The sequence below is a fragment of the Carassius carassius genome, chromosome 28, assembly GCF_963082965.1.
Source record: "Carassius carassius chromosome 28, fCarCar2.1, whole genome shotgun sequence".
Taxonomy (NCBI): domain Eukaryota; kingdom Metazoa; phylum Chordata; class Actinopteri; order Cypriniformes; family Cyprinidae; genus Carassius; species Carassius carassius.
Window position 1 is genome coordinate 17,325,334 of NC_081782.1, and position 21,874 is coordinate 17,347,207.

General features: G+C 37.1%; 2 protein-coding genes across 3 annotated transcripts in view; one reads left to right on the forward strand and one right to left on the reverse strand.

Annotated features, from left to right (window-relative positions):
* Positions 1–17,431, forward strand: part of nxn (nucleoredoxin) — a 78,207-nt gene extending 60,776 nt beyond the window's left edge. The window contains exons 2-8 of the mRNA XM_059514698.1: positions 2,235–2,352; positions 5,501–5,634; positions 7,678–7,778; positions 8,702–8,808; positions 10,359–10,538; positions 10,645–10,769; positions 16,411–17,431. Of these exons, the coding sequence (XP_059370681.1) occupies positions 2,235–2,352; positions 5,501–5,634; positions 7,678–7,778; positions 8,702–8,808; positions 10,359–10,538; positions 10,645–10,769; positions 16,411–16,593 (948 nt within the window). The 3' untranslated portion in view covers positions 16,594–17,431. The remainder of the gene's footprint in view (positions 1–2,234; positions 2,353–5,500; positions 5,635–7,677; positions 7,779–8,701; positions 8,809–10,358; positions 10,539–10,644; positions 10,770–16,410) is intronic.
* A 178-nt stretch (positions 17,432–17,609) lies between these two features.
* Positions 17,610–21,465, reverse strand: mrm3a (mitochondrial rRNA methyltransferase 3a). 2 transcript variants are annotated; one of them, XM_059514697.1, is made up of 5 exons: positions 21,090–21,182; positions 20,465–20,511; positions 20,267–20,385; positions 20,011–20,178; positions 17,610–19,090 (listed from the first exon to the last, which is right to left on the reverse strand). In XM_059514697.1, the coding sequence occupies exons 3-5, from the start codon at positions 20,307–20,309 to the stop codon at positions 18,582–18,584; spliced, it is 720 nt and encodes a 239-aa protein (XP_059370680.1). In that variant the 5' UTR covers positions 20,310–20,385; positions 20,465–20,511; positions 21,090–21,182; the 3' UTR covers positions 17,610–18,581. The 2 variants fall into 2 exon arrangements, with proteins under 2 accessions (XP_059370680.1, XP_059370679.1); XM_059514696.1 differs by having other exon boundaries at positions 20,267–20,511; positions 21,090–21,465.
* Between the last annotated feature and the right edge of the window lie 409 nt (positions 21,466–21,874).

Below are 21,874 nucleotides of genomic sequence, written 5' to 3' on the forward strand. Positions count from 1 at the left end.
TCTCGGTTTGCCAGGCTGTGCCGCTATGAAACAGAACCAAATGCTGTCTATAGACGTCGTAAATGCTTCAAGTCGTCGTTTGCTAGTGTGAGCTGAATGCCTTTTGGTTTCTTAGCTCATTTTCAGTATTTCCTTGCGCTGTGCTTCTTTTCATGCTGCAATGTATAGGTGATTCTATGATTTTTTTTTTTTTTTTTGTGCTAATATAGGTGCACACAGAAAGGAAATGTTACTCGGGAGAAATGCAGTGAAGATGTATGGAAATGCACAAGTGTGACTGTATAAATCTGTACAATCTTACTTAAAAATATTACCTTCAATAATACAGCAGAATGTGTATTTTGTTTATGTGTCTGTTACAAACAACTGCTGGGCTGGTGTTACTAATAAATATCTGTCATGATCTATGGCTTTAATTAAAAATAATTATTTCATTTATTTTTTATTAAATTTTTATTTAAATAAACATTTTGTTTTAATGTATATTTATTGTATATTCTTTTTATATTTTTATTCTATTTTGTGTATTCTTTTTGTTTTGTTTTAAATTATAATATTATATTTTGTTATTTAATTTTTATATATTTTATTGTTTTATTTTTTAAACAAACAGTTTTATAAATTGGTTTTATTTTGTGCATTTAGTTTTTCAATTTTATCTTTTGTTTTTTTATTTTGTGTATTTATTTTGTTTATTTTAATTATTTGTATTCTTTATTTTTTACTTTTGGTTTTATTTTTTTATGTTATTTTATATTTTATTTTATTAAAGCATCATCTTTTTCCTCTTCAAAACATACTGGCTTATTGCCCATATTTAAAGAAAGTCTTTGACCTTTAAAACATCACATCAGCATTCATCACGGTCCATGTCTTTCCTTAATTGGCTGTTTTCATCAGGTTCAGGCTGTGAGGTTTTTGTAGCCTCACTGAACTGATGGGCAGCCGTTGACATGGCTGATCATGGAGCTGACTTTCATTTCATATTACCCATCTCCCTCACCCAAGCACTCGTACAGCTGTCTCTCAGCCTGCAGGCGAGCTTTGTTCCCCTCATGGCTCCTCTCGCCCGAACTCACAGCTCTGTCAGATTCAGAGGTGTGTGTAAGGTTAAGCAGCAGTGTTGATACTTGAGATGTACACAGTTAGTGCCCTTTAGCCTCGCTGTTTTTGCAGCATAGGCCGTGTACGCTTCAGGCCGGAGTGAGAGATTTGGGTGCAGACGAGCCAGTGATTGAGCGCTGTTGTCTATGGCAGTATTGCAGGTTTGTGTTGGAACGATTGTCTGGACACAATCCTTCAGGCTTAGAGAAACAGAGTAACACTCTTTGACTGCCTGTTCACATCTAAACTCTCCTCCTGTGAAAACATTTCATCAGCTAAGATAAAGAATTTGGCCAACAGGTACAACAGTAGTATTCTCTTTTTTTCAAGGGGTTATCAGGCTAAATTATTTAATTTCATAAATGCTTTTAGCATATCATGTAGTTAATTTGAGAATTACATTTTCTAACAGTCCTAGTGTTTGCATGCGTGTCTAGCATTTTGATAAATCATTCATGTCCGTGGCACCTGCGTTTCAAGCGCTACATGTTTCGCGTCAGTCTGCTGCAGTTACTGTAGTTTACTTTCATAGACGTCTTTCATCTATTAGACCTTCGCAAGTCCACGTCCTGAATAATTTACCAGGTGTGTTCTCACCAGCAAAGGATGAAAACAGCAGGAGCGCCCAGAGCCGCGAGACTACGCGAGCGAGGTTTAATCGCTGGCTTTTTAGCCCCGTGTACCACGCTTTCACTGAGACTACAGAAAGAAAAAGCGCTCCCCTCGAATTTCCTCAGATGCCAGTCTCTTTAAAGTTGAATCAGCCCTGTAGATGTTTGATTCTGGCCCTTAGCTAATTCTTCGCCGGCTCGCTTCAGCTGCAGATAGCACTTAATTCAACTCGCCACATTTCTGAGTCTCTTTATACTTCAGAGCGAGAGGAAGACGTTTAAACTCAGTCGCTTGTTTCGTAGCCTATTTTTAAGCCTCACGTGGACCGTTTAAAGATGGGAAAGTATCGATTGTATCTCTAAAAAGCCAAAATAGCTCTGGAAATAGAGGAATGATCCGAGATGAATCATCATCTCTCTCTTCACCACAAACATTCCTAATACTCATATTCCTTTTTTAATATCTTTAGATTTCCAGTCTCTCATCTCAGTCAATGTGTGTGTTTTCTTTTTGTGTAGATGAAGCTTTGGAACAAGTACAAGGTGACTAGTATTCCTTCTCTGGTGTTCATCGACGCTGCCACGGGGAAGGTGGTGTGTCGGAACGGCTTGCTTGTAGTTCGAGATGATCCAAAAGGTGAGTACCAGGCTTTATTTTTCACCCACTCATTCTTTACAGGGGTTCAGAGGAAAGTTCACCCAAAAATGAATACTCGGTTGCTTTTCATATGTTGTTCCAAGCCCTTGTTAAATGTGAATGGAGAATTATTTGAAGACTCTTCACGGAGCTCTGTGGTTTATACTTTAATCTCCAGAAATGACACAAAACATTAAAAGTGCACCTTAAAAATGTCCATACAACTTGTGTGCTATATAAACTTAAACCCAAAAGTATACTCAAGTTTTGGCGCGAAAGTATGATTCAAGCATACAGGGAAAAATGTTGTGTTTATACGTAGACGGTCGACATATAGAAAGTTTCATTTATTTCGAGTTCCTGCACTATTTCTCTCCGGATGCTATGATGATAAAATGTGTTTGTACTATTGTTATCAAACGATTAATCGCGATTAATCGCATCCAAAATAAAGGTTTTTGATTATGTAATATATGTGTGTGTACTGTGTATATTTATGCATATATAAATACACACTCTACAGTATATGTTTTGGAAATATTTGCATGTATTTATATGTATATATTCTGTATGTGTGTATTTATGTATACACAATAAATATACACCGTTCCCACACATATTATGTAGCCTAAACAAAAACTTTTATTTTGGATGTGATTAATCACGATTAATTGTTTGACAACGCTACTATGTACTCATTTAAACTACAGTTGTATTTATCTCGTAACGTGTGTCAGTGCAGGCATCTGTCGTTGTTGTGTCTTCAGCAGTTTATTTGTTTTGTTTTGATTTCGATTGGTCAGGTTCACTTAAAAGATTTGTTTGTGAATCTGACTGATTAGTTCTTGAATAATTTCAAGGACACAGTAGTAGTTAAATTTACAGTTTAATAACTTGAAACTATTTGATGTCTTTAGAAAAATATAGTGCACAAGTTGTATGGACTGCTTTTATGGTCCATAAACTATATATTCCAAATCTTCCGAACAGACCAAAATTTTATGACTGGATCGTTGATTTAGTGAGTTTGATTCATTTCATATGAGCCAGATCTTTTTTAATAAATATCTAAATGATTGATTCTTGAGTCGGAGTTGACTATATAAATAACTTTACTAGCCCACATGTTGGACACAACCTTTGGAAACATTTTCCAAAACTGCTATGTTTGTGTTCCACAGAAGAAAGCTGTACAGGTTGGGGAAAACATGCCAGTGAGAAAATCATTTGTTTGGAGGTGAACTGTCGCTTTAACTTGACATTCACATGCTCAGGAACTCAGATTGCATACTTGACTTGGCACCATGGTACATGGTTGTCCTTCACTGCTCTTCACCTGTCTGTGTGGTTACAATATTTGAAGAGCTCCAAGCGTTTGATAGCCCTCAGCTCGAGTGGTGTCATGCAACTTTCTGCAGGTGAAAGAAAGGCATTTCATTTGCCTGGAAAGGCAGGGAGCCACTGTGTTTCTGTAAAAACATTCTTATGGTGGAATTTGTCAGGTGATCAACATGACAGATTCACCTCCTCGGTTTAATGAGCCTCGGCTCCAGCACTTATCAGCAGTAAGAGTGAAAAATGAACTCCATGTCGTTCTCAAACACCGGCATGCAGCTTTCTGTGTGATGACATAGTCAAGAGCTTTTGTATGAAAGCATGTGTGGACGGGGAATATCCGGTGTGTTTGTACAGTGTGAGTATGTGAACGTGCACAGTAGCGGTTCAGAGGGCAGAGGGTTGGAAGGGGCCCTTGATATAACAAAAGGCCCCGGCTAAATGTGTGGGAGTTTCAAAGCGGAGCAACAGCCAAGTGCTTTTGTTCTTTCTGACTAATAAAGCCTGTAACAAAGAATAAAGAAATTTTTATTGTTGTTAAGCTCCAGGATGATGAAAAAAACATGGAAAAGCAACATAAAAGTGGTCCACACAACTTAGATTTAGATCGAATAGATTTGTTTGACAAACAGGCCAACATTTAAGTCATAATTCTCTGATAAACATCCCGCTACCAAACGGTTAACTCAAGAATCACTACAACTGGATGCATTTTTTTCCCCCGTGAAACATGGTCTTTATTTACATAAACTTATTCATGAATTGAACTATAGAAACAGATCAGTAAATGAATTATTCACTGGATCATTCTGATCCAAATTCTGATCATTCTGCTTCTTTTCAGTTAACAGAGTGATTGTTAATCTATTGTTCGATTGTGTTATTAATGAGTGTATGTTTATTCAGTGAGTTGAACTCTTAAAACCAGATCAGTCAATTTTGTTCTGATTTTGACTATCCTCATCTGAATTCTGGTCATTCTGTTTCATTTCAGAAAACAGATTAGTGGTGTTTGCCAATAAAACTGATTATTTAATGAATCTGAGTGATTGATTCAATGAGTTGAATTTGAGAACCAGATCAGTAAATGAATCATTCACTGACCGTTCTAATCTAAACCGTGATCATTCCAGTTCTTTTCATAAAACAAATTTGTCCTATTTGCAAATCAAACTGATTTGTTTAGGAATCTGAGTGATTGATTCATTGAGTTGAACTCAAGAACTAGATCATTAAATTAATCACTAACTGAGTTTCATCATTATGATTGGTTCAGTAAACAAATTGGTCCTGTATGCAAATAAGACTGATTTATTCATAATTCTTAGTGATTGATTCAGTGAGTTGAATGAACCAAACAAGTGAATGAATCATTCTGATTGTAATTATGACCATTTCAGTTTTGTTCAGTGAAGAGATCCTGTTTACAAATCAGACTGATTAATATAGGAATCTGATTGATTCAGTCATGAATCGGAGTTCTATTGAATGACTTATGTGGTTGCTAATGATGGTATACATTTTAAATTAGTTATGTAATATTTAGGAGAAATGGAGAACGAGCGCCCCATCTCAAATTTCTGGTGCAGTAATGGGAAATGTAGCTTCCATCTCACAGACCTGATATTTGCATCATCTCCCTTCACCTCTGTGCCGCGTTTGAAATCCATGAGCCGTCAAGATCCAGAGGAGAGTCTTGTGTGTATTATAAATACATGAATGACATATGCATGTGCTGTGCTGGCAGTGAAAGGAGGATTGTGTGACAGTAATCGGGAGTCTTGCCTCTGCTCTGCTCTCACCCGTCCTGCAGGCCTGGAGTTCCCCTGGGGGCCGAAGCCCTTTGCGGAGGTGGTGGCCGGGCCCTTGCTCAGGAACAACCGACAGACGACAGACAGCAGTGCCCTGGAGGGATCCTATGTGGGGGTTTACTTCTCTGCACACTGGGTGAGTGCTCTGTGCTAGTGTTTCTAACCTAGCTGTACTTTGGAGACAATGGTTGATTTAACCTTTACAAGCAGATCTCGTATGATAAACAAGTATTTTTGTTAAATACTTATGTTTTCCTAAGAATATCATTATAAATATATTGCAAATATATATATGGCCAGGTTCCAAAAAAAAAAAAAATATATATATATATATATATATATATATATATATATATATATGTGTGTGTGTGTACATATATGTGTGTGTACATATATAACAAACCCTGCTCCAACACACCTGTCTAATTATCAAGTAGCCCTGAACACCTTGATTATGCTGGTTCAGGTGTGTTTGAATGGAGTTGAAGCTGAAATCTGTAGGATGGTATCTCTCCAGGAGCAGGGTTAGAGACCACTGCTCTTGGGTTTCCCACCATCTGAAACCTTTTCCACAGAAAGCCTTTTATTTCCCACTATAAAAGTCACTCGTAACACTCAGGACAGTACGTGACGCACTCATTCACATTCACAGAGGAATGGTCTCCGGACTGACAGCGAACACGGGCACTGCTTGTGCCAGTCCACAGAGCTGCAGCCACAGTAGCGGGAGCTTGTTTTTCCAGTTCCCCCCTTTTCCAAACCCAGACAAATTGTGAAGATGAGCCACAAAACCAGGCTATATATTTCAGTTTATTATTCCAGCACCACATTCCTTGTTCATAACCAGCGTAAAGTGAACCTCTTTTAAAGTGACTTTATAAGACTACTTGTGCCTTGATGTATTGTTTTCATAGATATACTAATGCCTCCCTTTTTTTCTTTTTTTTTAAATGACCTCAAATAACCTCTAGGAAACAGAGGGAGAGTTTGCTAAACTGGATTGAATTATTATTATTATTTTATTTATTTTTTTATACAGACTAAAATAGTCTACAAAGTCTGATTGGCTGGCTCATGAATATGAATAACTGAAAGGGATAGTTTACCAAAAAAAATGAAATTCTGTCATTGTCGTTCCAAACCTCATGTTTCTAACTACTGTGGAACATAAAAGAAGCATGATAATAGCCAAAAGGTTTCAGTTCCCACCGGCTTCAGAATATCTGCTTTTATGTTTCATACTACAGTAAAATAAAAAGAATAAGGGCTTGTAACAACATAAAAGTGAGTAAATGATGACGCAGTTTTCATTATTTGGGTAAGCTTTCCTTTTAATGCCACATTTGGCTGATCCATACTTTTCGTCATCTTTGAAAGGTCAACATTTTTGGTTGTAGCCTTCTGAAACATTTATAAATTCACTGCACATTTCAGTTTGTGATTCATGTGGTGCTGGTAAATTCTATCAAATTATACATTTTTTGTTATTTTACTATCAATCACAGTTACTTTTACTATTGAATTACATTGTATTTAATCATTACTCTACAAATAACTGCTGTTACATTCATAAAACGGTAAACCGTATATGTCAGTAAGATATAGTTTTTTCAGCAAGGATGCATTAATTTGATTAGAAGTGACAGTGAAGAGGTTTAAAATCTGTGGAAAGGATTAAAATATGGTAAATGAGTACTACAGCATACTAGTAGCTGGAAGCGTTAATCAGATCCACCTAAATATTTGATAGAGAAAGGCAGAAGGGCCGGAGGATGTTTAAACTTTGTGAATGACAGGCGTTTGAGTTGTGTGTAAATCTGCTGAGCTGTCGTTCAGTGTGGGCCTGCCGGTAGTCGAAGTCTACGCAGGGCTGGAGAGCTCTGAGAGCTGAGTGAAGTATGTCAGGCAGTATGTAGCACTCTTATGAAAAGAGAAAAACATGCAGCACAAAATGCCTCCAAGCCATAAAAGACAGGGAGTGTTTAAAAGCTCTTCCAGGCCCTAGTCACTTTTGTTTTGTTTAGTTTTTTTTTCTTGAAGGAGTGTTGAACTGCAGGGAGAGTAATATTAAGTGCTCTGGGCGCTCACAAGGCTTTTAAGTGCTGTTTATTATCAGAAACCCTTCAGGAGATCTCGCCATAACTTATGTATGTGTTTATGTGTGTGTTTTCTTACACAGTGCCCTCCTTGTCGCAGTCTAACCCGAGTCTTGGTGGAATCGTATCGGAAAGTGAAAGAATCAGGCCACAAATTTGAGATTGTGTTTGTCAGTGCTGATAGGTAAGAAACATGCACACATGTGTGTTTGTGTGTGTGTGTGTGCGCGTGTGTGTGTGTGTGTGTGTGTGCGCGTGTGTGTGTGTGTGTGTGTGCGCATGTGCGTAACATATAGGCTACAGACACACACACACACACACACACACAACAATTTCAGTGCATTAAGTGTCTTTACATTTCTATTTTTCATTAAAAAATTTATTTCCCGGTATAAATGTAAATTTTGCGTCCCAAAAATTTGGTGTTGTCTCAGACTTTGTACAATTTATATATATATTTTCACTAGGGATGCACTAATTATTAAAATACTGATCTTTGGGATTTTCATGTTATGATAACCGATAAATCGCCAAAATGAAAATTACAAGCATTTACAAAAAGTACAGTACAGTAAAATTATAGCAACACTGTTTTGTCTCGATAAAAAAAAAAACACTAATTACAAATTATATTTCATACGCATTTACACACACACACACACATTCCATTTCTTCCAACGCCTAAAACATTCTACGTATTTCCAGGTTTTCATTTGAATTCCAGATATTCAGTGTGTATTAATATTAAAATGTACAGCATGGAATTGGATGTAACTGTGTGTGTTATTAAATTATGAATAAAGTGTATTTCGAGATTAACTTAAAGTGAGGTTTGGAAAATTGCAATGGCGAAAAATAGGGAATATGAGCATAAATTAAATATCCAGTATCTGTCTTTATACAGATATATATACGATATCAACTGATAGCAATAAATTCAAATCTCTAATATTGGCCATTAACACAATATATTGTGCATTCTTAACTTACGCACATAAAATTGTACATCCTTGTTGATTATTTCCTATAGTTGTTTGAATATTTTAAAGTTGGAGGACACTTTAAACACACGATGAAGATTGAAACACCTTGTGTTTTGTGACGTAGGTCAGAGGAGTCATTTACGCAGTATTTTAGCGAGATGCCGTGGTTGGCGGTGCCGTACACAGACGAGGCCAGACGCTCACGACTCAACAGACTCTATGGAATCCAAGGTACGCCTGTGGACTTTTAATTCCGGCTCAGGTGGAAGTGCGTTTGTTTGCTGTAACAGTTTGTGGTTGGATGTCATACAGCTGACCCTGCCAAGAACTGCAAACTGAGCTGTAGGACCTCAGGAATGTAGGCTTCTAATCAAGTTTACTTTACTGTTACTGTTCCCCACCTCTCGCTCTCGCTCAAGAGAAAAAAATCTATTCTGAAAACAAAACAAAAGAAGCATTCTGAAGAGTATTTTAACTGTTTCTATACATATAATGGAAGTCAGTAGGGTCCAAAACAACACTGGACCAACATCGACTTTCACTGTATGGACAAAAAACACATTATGAAGACATTCTTTCTTCGTGCTTTGAATGGCATGTGGGCTAATAAATAATGATGGAATTTAGATCTGTAATATAAATCTTTCTGCCGTAATTAGCTGCCATTTTGCCCAAAAACTCTGGGCCAGGTATCATATGACCCCTTTAAGAGTCAAAAAAGTCTCTGGTTTTGCTGTGGTCTCTTCTCCAATGGGAATGGATGCATTGAGAGGGAAAGTACTGGCTTCATGCCTATCCGGTCTGGAATGTGTGGAATTCATCTTGGATGAGTTGATACTGACTCCGCCGTTCCTCCACCTCCAGCCTGGAGTCGCTGTGTGAGTCTGATAAGGCCACTAATACTGCAGTCAGATTTCTATCTCAAAGAGCGTTTGAGAGATGACGGCCGTACGGAGAGATCGCTGTGACCACAGGCCGCCTGACTGAGCCTTTGTGTGCTTGAGGTGTGGAGGACCACAGCTCAGCTCCACTTACAGTACCTTTAAACATGTTAAAGCATGTCAAAAACATTCAAGCATTAAAGCATAAATACAGGAACTCATTATGAACATTTAACAAGAAGTTTAACACAATTGTAAATTATTGTTAATTTAACTATAAGTCTGACAGTTAATTTTTAAAAGTAGTATGTTAACACTACTCATAATGAACTAACAAAAACGATAGTACGCTACTGTTTTTTTTAAAGAATATTAATGTAAACAAATTAAAGTAAAGGCTTAATTTATTTAATAACAAATACTGTAAAAACAGTAATATTGTGAAATATTAAATATTATGTGAAATATTATGTAATTTATTCCTACGATGCAGTGCTGAGTTTTCAGTATCATTCATCCAGTCTTCACAGTCACATGATGCTTTAGAAGTCATTCGATTATGCTAATTTGCTGTATTTATTTGAATTGGATTTCTTTTGTAACATTACAAGTGTCTATATGGTCACTTTTGATCAACTTAATGTATCTTTGCTGAAAAATATAATCATTACTTTAGATATTTTGAATGGCAATGTATATATATTAATACATTTGATGTGATTAGATTTAACATTGTAGGCTTGAATCCTGTAAATACACTAAATTACAGACAATTATTACCTATTTGATGTTTAATAAATGTGTGACGTATTAAATTAAGTATTTTTTGCTTGATGCACTATTGAATCATATCTTGACATTAAAGAAGTATAAAGAATATTGTCGTTTAACCTTTTCCAGGTATCCCTACACTGATTTTACTAGACACAGAGGGTCACATGATCACGCGACAGGGGCGGGTGGAGATCCTCAATGACCCTGACTGTCGGCTCTTCCCGTGGCACCCGCGACCCGTGCTGGAGCTCAGCGAATCCAACGCCGTGCAGCTGCATGAAGGGCCCTGCCTGGTTCTGTTCGTAGGTGAGCTCATTGCAGAGGATCATTGAAGCTTCACCTCCCTTTTCTAATTACTATGCTCTTACATCGTCTTCCTCTCTTATTTCACTGTTTTGAACCTCTCATTTAGATGCTGAGGAAGAGGGAGAGCTGGAGCCGGCCAAGGAGCTCATCCAGCCAATCGCAGAGAAGATCATGGCCAAATACAAGGCAAAGGAGGAGGAGACGCCACTGCTCTTTTTTGTCGCTGGAGAGGTATGTTTGTCCATTTATGTATGTAATCAGACAATTAGGTGAAGGTTGCCCAACAATTTCCGGTCTGAATGATTCATTCATGAATCAAACTGACTCGATCTGCAGCGGTTCACTGGATATGAAGATGATCAGTGAATAACAACTTAAATTTAAGTCTAAGCTTGTGCAGTTTATTTTGAAATATTGCTAATGTACAAATTGTGCTATTCATTTTGCAACACCGTTTGATAATTTTGATATGAATTCTTCAGAATGTTATGAAAAGTCACACTTTGTTAGCAAAGAAAAGCCTGCGTGTGACTGTTACTTGGCATTGTTTTTTTCGCTTTGCTTAGCTTTGTGTTTTTAATATACGTAGGTCAAGACATTGTCAACAAAAGTACTAGCAGCTGCTACCAACAATTTAGCGCGATAATATAGATAATAATTGTTGGTCACATTATTTTCAGAATTGAAATAAGATTAAATAAAATTTACAATTATTTTAGATTATCGTATTGCATATTGAATTACTAATTGCATTATTGCATAAAATCTTTTTCTTCAGTATCATGCGGTCATATTTAAGCCTGTCAAATAAATCTAACAGTTCACTTTAGAAGACTTAAATTATAGTGCACACATTATATAGACTACTATTTCCTTCAACACTGAAGCTTAAAAGCTTCAGTGCCGCTTAATTCTAACGCATAAATCAAGAGTGAACAGTACATTATTTAAAATTCAACCTTTCGAAAATAAAAAGGACACACAGGTTTGCAACAAACTGAAAGTGAGTCAAAAAATGACTATTTCTTCAAGGTTTTATTGAGTGAGATTTTGAAAAAGTTTTTTTTCTTCTCTGCCACAACAATCAGAATGTTTGCTTGCTTTTACACACAAGTGTGGTGTGCCATCTGTTTCTGTATATTTGTGTAAAACAATCCTTCGGGAGGGCGGCCTGCAATCACCAACATGTACATGCAGTAAATAAAAAGAGCTGCAGTTGAATGGCAAGCACATGTAGCACAAGCCTCAAATCCAGAGGGTGCCGAAACAGCTGTGCCCTCCTCTCTCTGTCTTTCCCCCTCCCTCGATTCTTCTTTTTCATCTCCCTGATCTCCACTACGTCTTTCAAGCCTGCATGCCAAGAGGGAGGAAAGCCAACATTTTCATAACTCTTATCTCCTGTTTTCTCTTTGTGACCTTTATGTGAAGTCATGTAGAGAGTGACAGCATGATGTAATTAATAGACGATTAGCAGCCCCTTTCTTTACTTTTCCCTTCTCAATTTAGTATTCTTGCCACCGTTCAGTCTTTGTGTGTGTGTGTGTGTGTGTGTGTGTGTGTGTGTGTGTGTGTGTGTGTGTGGCACACACTGAAATTGCAGATCCTCAGGATGGCACTTGGCTTGAGGTTTGAGCAGGCATTCCATGCACATGTTATTAAGCTGTGCATGTTTAACCACTACACACTACTCATTTACCAACATCTGACATTTACAATTCTAAAAGTGCCCAATTTGGTTCCTTACTCTACTATTTTAGTTTTCTGTTCGTTTTGCTGTTGTCGTTTTGTTTGTTTTGTGTTGTTCTGCTTTTCTTGTGCTGGGTTTTGTTTTATTTTTGGTTGTTTTTGTCTTGCATGCATTTTGTTTGGTCTTTGGTTTAGTTTTTTGTTTGATCTGTTGTGTTTTGTCTTGTTTTGTTGTAGTGTTATGTAGTCTTTGTTCATGTTGCTTTTTTTGTTGTGTTGTGTTTTGTCTTTGCTTTGTGTTTTTTGTGGTCTCTTGTTTTGTTTTTCATGTTTGATTTGTTGTGTTTTGGCTTTTTTATGTTGTTTTTGTTTGCTTTGTTGTGTTGTATTTCTTCTGTTTTGTCTTGCCTTTTTCGGTTTGGTTATTGTCTGTTTTATTGTATTTTTAATTGATGCATATTATTATACAAATTATAACATTAGACAGACAATTGTAATATGCAATTATATCACACCGATCTCATGTTATCACTTTAAAGTTTAAGTCTTGTGGTGATACTTTTGCAACACGTGTATAAATGTTCATCCTGGCACAATGCCTTTGGCCAGATTTTTGTGGGAGGTTCATTATTTTAAATGTTGTTTATGTTTTTTTGTTTATCAAACTGGGGGCCAAAATTATTTCCTGTGTGTGTGTGTGTGTCTGTTTGAGTTGCTGTTTTCATTTTTTGTTTTGCTTAGCTTTGCGTCTTTATTATAGGTTAAGACATTATCAATTTTGCAAAAATATATATTTTCTCAAAACAGTAGTTTTTGTTTTGTTTTATTCAATAATAAAATAACAACATACTTTTAGACAGAAGTGTATATACATTTAATTTAATATTTTATTTTATGATTTATGTTTGGGTTTAACCTAACTTGGTTTAAACCAGAACATTTCTTTAAAGGATTTTCCACCAATGTTTTCTTTGTTTTTATAAACCAACATACTGTCGATAGACCATAATTTGTAGTTAACCGAGAATAATCCTTTAATCAGTGATGCAATACCCAATCAGAGCTTGGCAACGAGACACATTCTTTCACTGATGGCTTTTATTTATTTCCAACGTGCAATTATTTGAACCTAATGTCTGGTGCAGCGCACAGCTAGAACACTGTTTGGTTCAGATCGGAGCTCTCAGATAACCAATCAGCACGGGCCGTTCATATTGAGCTAGCCAATCAGACTCTGCTTGCATGAGCAGATGGCTAATGCTTGTGGAATGCTACAGGCCCACAATAGGCAGAATAAACTAACGTTGTAAGGCTGCTGCAATTTGGTAAACACACTGTCCCTTATCACGCTAGCAGCTGGAGGCAGCCACAGGCTGACCCTTTGTCTCCACACGGTGAGCTCAGCGCTGGAGGCGGCGAGGGACTGTGTGCGCGCCATAGGGCCGCCGGGGTTGAAGAACAGTTTACACAAGGTTAGCTGCTCCACAAAAGATGATGTAGGGCTTACCATAGACAGGCAGACAGCCTGAGAGATGTAATCTTTTCATATCTAAAAGCTTGGAAGGGTTACACTGACAGACTCCATTTCTCTCTGTATCTGCTTCTGCTGATGGACAGCTTTCGCTGATCTTTATCAATCCGCAATCTTTACAAGAGAGCATTTAGCGCAAATCCCAGAAACAGGCTTTTCGCATTGTTAATATATGTCACATTTGGACAACCATTGCCAGTGATGTTCTCGTTGATCATTCCGAGTTAATCCGATGCAGTGTGTTGTGGGTTCACATCGAACAGTGGAATGCATCTGGAATGTGAAAAAGGAAGTGATTATGGGTAAAACCACCAGTGACCCCATGTACTCGACTTTTCCTGCTCCATAAAACAGGAAATCTGTAGTCCTCTAACTTAAGGTTGATCCCCCACCATTCGTATTGCTTGAGTGTTAAGGATTGCGGCATATTTTTTAGATTGTTAACAATGATGTTAGGCTTCAAATTTCAAATAGCCCCTTGTAAAACGCTTAGTTTTTCTTCAGTGTAACAATACTGCCGTTCAATCTCTAAGAAGTTTTCTTTGAAGTCGAAGACACAAACTTTCTGTTGCCCTACATGTCCTTTTTAGGTAACAAAAAACGGCACAACGATTCTTTTAAAGGCCCAAGATCTGATTGTGCGGTTTAATCCATGTACTGCTGTGGAATAGCTCTATTTTCTCTGCGAGCCAGTCAAAGATGAAATAAACGAACCCAAATCTCTTTGAAACTGTTGTACTGCTCTCTTGTGGTCAAAAATGCAACCATGGAGAGAGTAGGAACTTTCAGCTCTGTTTAGCTTGACATGACATGAAATAAATATAAATAACAGATTATAGAATAAATAACAGATCAATAGAATAACAGATAATTACTAATAGTTATAATAATCTAATTGTTAAAGTGTCTTTAGGCGAGATATATAATTTGTTGAATTCAATTTTAAGCAAGATATAATAGAAAATCTAAAGAAAAAATTGCATTTGTGTTTAACATTTTGTATATTTGATAAGTCAGACTTTTATGGCTCATATAGTATAATAGTGAGAACATTTTATTCAAAGGCTAAAAACGGAGTAAAAAATATGCAATTTGGTGCAGCTGCAGATATTTAAATGGCTAAAAGGTAAGATAACGTTCTGATAGTTTGTAATGTAAATCAAAATGATTTTTAAAAAGATAGCAAACTACTTAGAAAAAATGCTTATGTATCAGATTTATAACGGTGAGCAAATCATATAATGCAATGCAAACTGATGATGATGACGTTCTGTTTGTCATTACTGATGCTCACATTTCAACATAAACATAAAAAAGTGCATAATGAAGGAAACTCGAGGCGTTACAGTCCAGAAGGTTTTCATCTTAAAATATTAACAATATACAGTTTATTCTTATGTTTGCTTTATAAAAATAAACAAAGATTTAACAGCAAAAAGGATAAATTAATCACCACCTGAAGTGGAGGTTTTTAGAAATGTATGTATCAAATATGATACATTAGACTTTATATGGTTATTATATGTTATAATGTTGTTTTTAATGTGGTTGTTCTGTTTTTCCTCATTTTGTAATGGCTTTGGACAAAAGTGTCAATAAATCATGATGAACTATGACCACGAAAGAAACCACTCTTGATACTTGCCCCTGACAACATATTTGTGACCCTGGACCACAAAACCAGTCTTAAGTGTCAATTTTTTTTTAAATTGAAATTTATAAATCATCTGAAAGCTGAAGATTTATCTGAAGGTTTATTAGGATCGGACAATATTTGGCTGAGATACAACTATTTGAAAATCTGGAATCTGAGGATGCAAAAAAATCAGAATACTGAGAAAATCACCTTGAAAGTTGTCCAAAAGAATTCTTAGCAATGCATATTACTGAGTTTTGATGTATTTATGTTAGGAAATTTACAAAATATCTTCATGGAACATGATCTTTACTTAATATCCCAATAATTTTGACCCATACAGTGTTTTTTTTTTTTTTTGGCTATTGCTAAAAATATACCCCTGTGACTTAAGACTTGCCAAAGTCAAACCATAAACATCCAATTTATTCTTTATGTATTTATGCTTACATTTATTCATGTAGGATATGTTAAATTTGTTTATATATATATATATATATATATATATATATATATATATAAGCAGCATCTATGGAGCCACCGTAGGGTTTCTGGGGTATTGAGATCAGACCTTCTTAAAGAGAGACTGCAGAAGAGATTCTGAAAATAAAATCACTCCACCTGCCTTTGTTACCCCACAAACACATATTTAGAGACCCCCATCTGGAATAATGTGATTTTTTATTCCACACTCGCAGTGCTATTCATCTCTCTGGTGTTTCCTGGGGTTGTAGTGCCTCAAAGCAACAAGGTGGGTGACGTGATGTTTTTGTACCCCCTCCTGGTCCTCCTCTCTGTGGGCAGTGAGAGGAGCTCCGGATAGGGTAGAAAGAGACTCCCCTGTCTTTGGCATTCTGCTGATTTTGAGAGTGAGGGCTTTATAATGCACTTATGCAGTTTTTTGTTTCCCTGTGTCTCCATGGTGGTTATTTCCAGTTCATCTCTTAACACTTTTGTAGTCATTTTGCTCTTCACAGACAATAATGATCACTTCAGCTGATGTTTTCATCTCCTGACAGGATGATATGAGCGATTCCCTGCGGGACTACACCAACCTGCCTGAGGCCGCGCCTCTCCTCACCATCCTGGACATGTCGGCCCGCGCCAAATACGTTAAAGACGTGGAGGAAATCACACCTGTCGTGGTAGAACAGTTTGTTAGTGACTTTCTGGCTGAGAAGCTCAAACCAGAACCCATTTGAAGTCCTTGATCTCCCTGCACCCTGTAACCTGAACCTCCATCTGGCCCTTGACCTCCAGGCCTGCTCTTTCTTCTCTTCCTGTCAGACTGTTCCAACAGAAGCGTACTTTGTATTGATATTTTACTTCTTTTAATACGTGCCCCTCCATCTCGAAGTGGCCGCCTCCTCCTGTGGTGCCTTGCATTTACTACATGCAGATTTTAACGTTGATTGTCTTTTGCCGTTACATTTAGAGATTAGATTGACCCCTGCAGCTGCAAGTGAACAAGTTCACAACGTAGTTCCGATTTGCTTTAACTGAGACTTTTATCAAGCATTTCCTTCTATCCTTGGATATTGTTTCAAAAATCAAGAGCTTAGAATAAATATAGCTTGGTAGATGTATTAGTATTATTATTTTTCCACAGACACTGCACATTTTACGTGGCCATATGTTCTGTACGGCTGTGATTCGATACTTATGGGTGCTGATAAATATGCATACATGAACAAGCTGATGTTGATATCCTTGTATAGAAGGCACTATCTATTCTTTGTGTGGCTGCCGCTGTTTATTTTTAATGCAGTTGTCTGTAGTTGATACTTTAAAGGTCTTCTCCCACCTTCTTGTTGATATTTGATGTTGAATGACTGATCTGTTCCCATCTCAAACGTGACATTTAAGTGGATTTTCTGTGAAGGTCCCCTGTATTAAAGCGGTCTTTTTTTCTTTTTCTTTTTTGAAGGCACAATAAACAGCATCTAATTGCAAGCTTCCCTATGAAATGTAGCCAATTAAAGCACAGTCTGTCTGTCCTTGGTTTGAAATGTCAACCATTAAAACTCACTGTTTAAAATGCCTCTGTTCTCTTTATACTTAGGACTATGTTTGCAGTCCATACTACCCTACTACTCCGTTTCTGTAGTATGCATACTGCATGCAGATATTCTGATAATAATGTAATATTACTCTAGAATCTTTTAAATATGCCAGATCATGCGATATACAACCAGAAATACTGAAATATCCCACAAGGTATTTCCTTCAATCTTTAATTTCCACTTACATAAAAATACATATGTTGTACATATATAATGATGATACAGTTTCGATTTTCTACACTGTACATTATAATATTCTCACAGAAATCTGGAACTCTTGCCAGAATAACCATATGCCACTTGCTTAATTAAACATGTAATGCAATGAGGTCATGCCAGAGTGTAGCAAGCAATAGCCTGATAGTTTAAAATGTTGGTTGTATATTGTTCAACATACTTAAAAGAATAGTTCCCTCAAAAATGAAAATTTGCTGAAAATGTTCTCACCCTCAGGCCATCCAAGATGTAGCCGAGTTTGTCTCTCAAACAGAACAGGTTTAGAGAAGTGTAGCATTACATCACTTGCTCACCAATGGATCTCTTTGAATTGAATGGGTGCCATCAGAATGAGAGTCTAAACAGCTGATACAATCATCACAAAAATCAACATGAATCATCATTTAGATATTTTTGTCTTCAAACCATTGCTTCCAGGTGAAATAGTGCAGTGAAAAAGACACCACATCTGAATCAGGAGATAAATATGCAGTTTACAAGTGAAAACAGTGGGAAAAATATGGATTATGAACTCATAATTTAGCCAGAGGTGATTATTTATAGCTAAAAACTCGCAGCTTTTTGCTTCACATCACCAATTAATTGATGCACTGGAGTGGTGTGGATTATTGTGATGTTTTTATCAGCCGTTTGGACTCTTATTTTGACGGCACCCATTCACTGCAGAGGATCCACTGGTGAGTAAGTGATGTAATGCTAAATTTCTCCAAATCCGTTCAGTTCAAGAAACAAACTCGTCTACATCAGTATGGTCTGAGGGTGAGTACATCAAAACACACAATAATCGCCCTCTACTGGAGAAATGACAAGCAGACAAAAGACACAATGAGAAATAAAGTGAACATGGACAGTACTGGTGAAACATCTTGAACACGTTACAAGAAAACCACTCATTTGAAGATTTTAGATCGTGTTCTTCGCCGTGTTTTGTCCAACAACTGCAGAAGCTGCCGTCTGCCTTCAAACAGCAGTATACTAGCAGCCATTGCAGAGTTCAGGCTCTCCACTCCTGGAGCCATGGGCACAAAGAGCCTCTTGCCCTCTGTTTCCTCAGCCAATCGCTGAGCCTCCAGACTCAGTCCATGCGTCTCTCCACCAATCACCAGTGCCGTGCTCCTCTGAGCCCAACTCTCATAGTACACCTGAGGCTTCAGACACGGCAGTGAAAGTTCATCATCGGACTCTTCGTCAGAGTCACTTTCACTGTAGTCCTCCAAAGAACCTTTTTCTGCTTGTGCTGGAACTGGAGCTTTTACACGGTTATCTGCTACATGGACAACCACGTCTTTTGGTAAGTGCTTGGAAATTTCATCCCAGTCTAAATTAGGAAAGACCGGAAGTCGGAAATGAGCTCCCATTGCTGCGCGAAGAACCTTGGGTTCCCAGACGTCCACACAACCTGAGGACAAAAACCAAAACAGCCAGTGATTAGGGTTTACTGTAATGCATTCTGGCCATTTTTAACCCAGAAAATATTTCTAAAACTTCTTAAAACAAAAAACATGGATTTAATATAGTAAACTAAGTTGAAAAAGTGTCAGTACTATTAAAATTGTGTTTTTGTTTTCCACCACATATTTTTTAAAAGATATAACTATTTAAAATAAGATAACTATTTGATTACCTGGATATCTGTAGTGACTTTTAACATGATATAACGCAGACTTTGAGCTAGATTTGTCTCAAAATACATTTGTAAAATACATTTAGCCCCTTACTCTTACATCTCGCACATTTTTAGGACTGATTTATTTTTTTCATGAATTTTGTAAACATGCACACACAAACACACAATATGAACAGACAACAAAAAAGGGATTATAAACATTTTAGAGAAATATATTAGTTGTTTTGCCAGAATATAAAATTTATATACATACATTTTTTTATAATTTTTTATTTTTTTAATCATAAATTTTGACTTTTAGGTAGTCATGACAGGAAGAATTTAATTAAATTGATTGTTTTCAATTGTTAATACTGGTAATTCTCATTTTAATTTCATTTAACAATATATTCATATAAAATGTACCATTTAATTATTATTGCATAACTCATTTTGCTATATGTTAATATTTAAAGTTCCAAAAATGTTTTAGTTTTTTTAATTTAATTTTTTTTTATAGTAATAACATAGTAATATGCAAAACCTGTTTGCACAATTACTCATTAATGAAATGTTCTTCATTAAATACAATGTCTTTTTGCTGAAACATATTCAGTTATAACTGTTTAAAAACTTACCCAGAATGTGAAAATAGGCTACAGTGTTTTAGAAGTTTATAAAGATTAAGTATAACATATAAATGTACTACATACCTTTGGTGAGGAGAACCCGCTCACAGCCAGCAGCTGCCGCGCAGCGTAAAATAGTCCCTAGGTTCCCAGCATCACGTATGTTGTCACCTAACAGAAACAAAGGTACTGACTGAAGACGCGTGTCTTTTGGAAACACCAGGTGGGAGGCATCCGGTTTAGAGAATATAGCTGCGATTTGAAGGGAACAATGTGATTTGTGTTGTGTTATAAGCATTTAGATGTGAACTAGGTTTCTAAAAGAGAGTCAGCATCGCACCTATGACCCCCTGAGGAGTGACCAGGTCAGACCAGGTCTTCATGTCTTCATATCGGACCTTGATGAGCTTGGCCTGCTGTAGTCGATCTAGAGGGAGCTCCTGCAGTCTCTGCACTGAACTGAAGAAGAGCATCTGAGGAGACGCTCCAGCACACAGAGCGTCACAGATCAGACGCCTCCCCTCCAGCAGAACCTTACCTTCCTTATCCCGAAACACTCTGGACCGGGCAACACTGGCCACCCTCCTGAGGGCAGAGAGACAGATCACTTAAAACTACAACTGAGCAACTTTTTCTTTGATAGAAAGACTGCATGTGAAAGATCCAATACAACGGAAAATATAAAAATACCAAAATATATTTAATTTTTTTTTCTTTTTTTGTCAAAGGTTAATTCTTGTTTGAAGTGATGTTTTTATTTTTATTATTATTATTGTAATTAAGGAAAGTTTTTAATTGGGTCCAACAGATACAAGCGATCCAAATGTGCCAAAAACTCATCATCACCAAACACCAATGACTTGTGAATGTGGGTACAGTCATTTTAGACACTTACAAAACTGTTGCAACAGAGACGGAAATAACATTTTTAAACAGATTAATTATGTTTCCATCTCTGACGCCACAGTTTTGGAAGTGCCGGTTTCTGTTCTAAAGAAGGGGATGTCCCATAACTTTTGGCAATATAAATAATAAATAACCCAAAGAAATTAAACGTAAACTAATCAGACATTTTGCCATTTAAAAATCAGTTGATGTATTTTTCTAGAATGGCGATAATCGGTGTAATTTTTTCATAACTTTCACAACTGTAAGTGCCTCACGCGAGTGTGTTGTCTCCAGCAGGAGCCTTCTCGAAGCGTGTGTGTTTCATCTGTGGAGACTCTTCTGCACATTCAGAGACATGTCCTCTCCACTGCTGCCTGCTAGCTCTCTCTGAGACTCTCTCTGTGTGTTTGTCCTTCCGATGGTTCATTTTATCGCCTGCTTCGTTTGATTTAATGAATCTCTCTCGTTGTCCATCAGGATACAGGACCGCCACGGGTCTCCGCCGGAGGGCTCGGACACATCGCCTCGAATCCACCAAGATCCGGTGGATGTTATGTCCTCTGAGTAATAAACTACGTTCCCCGAAAATAACAAATCCACGACTCACGTTATACATGAGCGCTGCCATCTTTGTTGACCGCGAACCTTCTTCTTCTTCTTCTTCTTCTTCTTCTTTATTTAAGGTGGTTGGCATCCAGCTTAATGGTGCATTACCGCCACCTTCGGTTCCGGAGTGTGGACCAGTCAGTAGGTTTACGTCACAATATAATTCTATACTAACTTAGGGAGGCAAAAAAAAAACCTTTAACCTTTTCCCATTATACCCTATAATATAGCCCAGTATCCCTTAAAAAACCTAACAACTCTCTCACCTGTGCTCTAACATTCATATTTAATATTGTATTTAAAGTGAGATTCTGTACCCCTAATTCCTTCAGTTTATTATCCATTATCATCCTCTCCCTTTGATATTTCCTACAATATAGAATTACATGCTCCACCGATTCCTCTTCCTGACACTCCTCACACAATCCCGTCTGATGTTTCTCTATAATTTTTT

Coding starts and splice junctions, on each gene's coding strand:
- mrm3a (XM_059514696.1), bottom strand. CDS start 21,442: ATGGCAGCGCTCATGTATAACGTGAGTCGTGGATTTGTTATTTTCGGG. Junction 20,179..20,266: donor CACTCCTCAGGGGGTCATAG/GTGCGATGCTGA, acceptor TTCAAATCGCAG/CTATATTCTCTAAACCGGAT. Junction 19,091..20,010: donor GCGGGTTCTCCTCACCAAAG/GTATGTAGTACA, acceptor TTTTGTCCTCAG/GTTGTGTGGACGTCTGGGAA.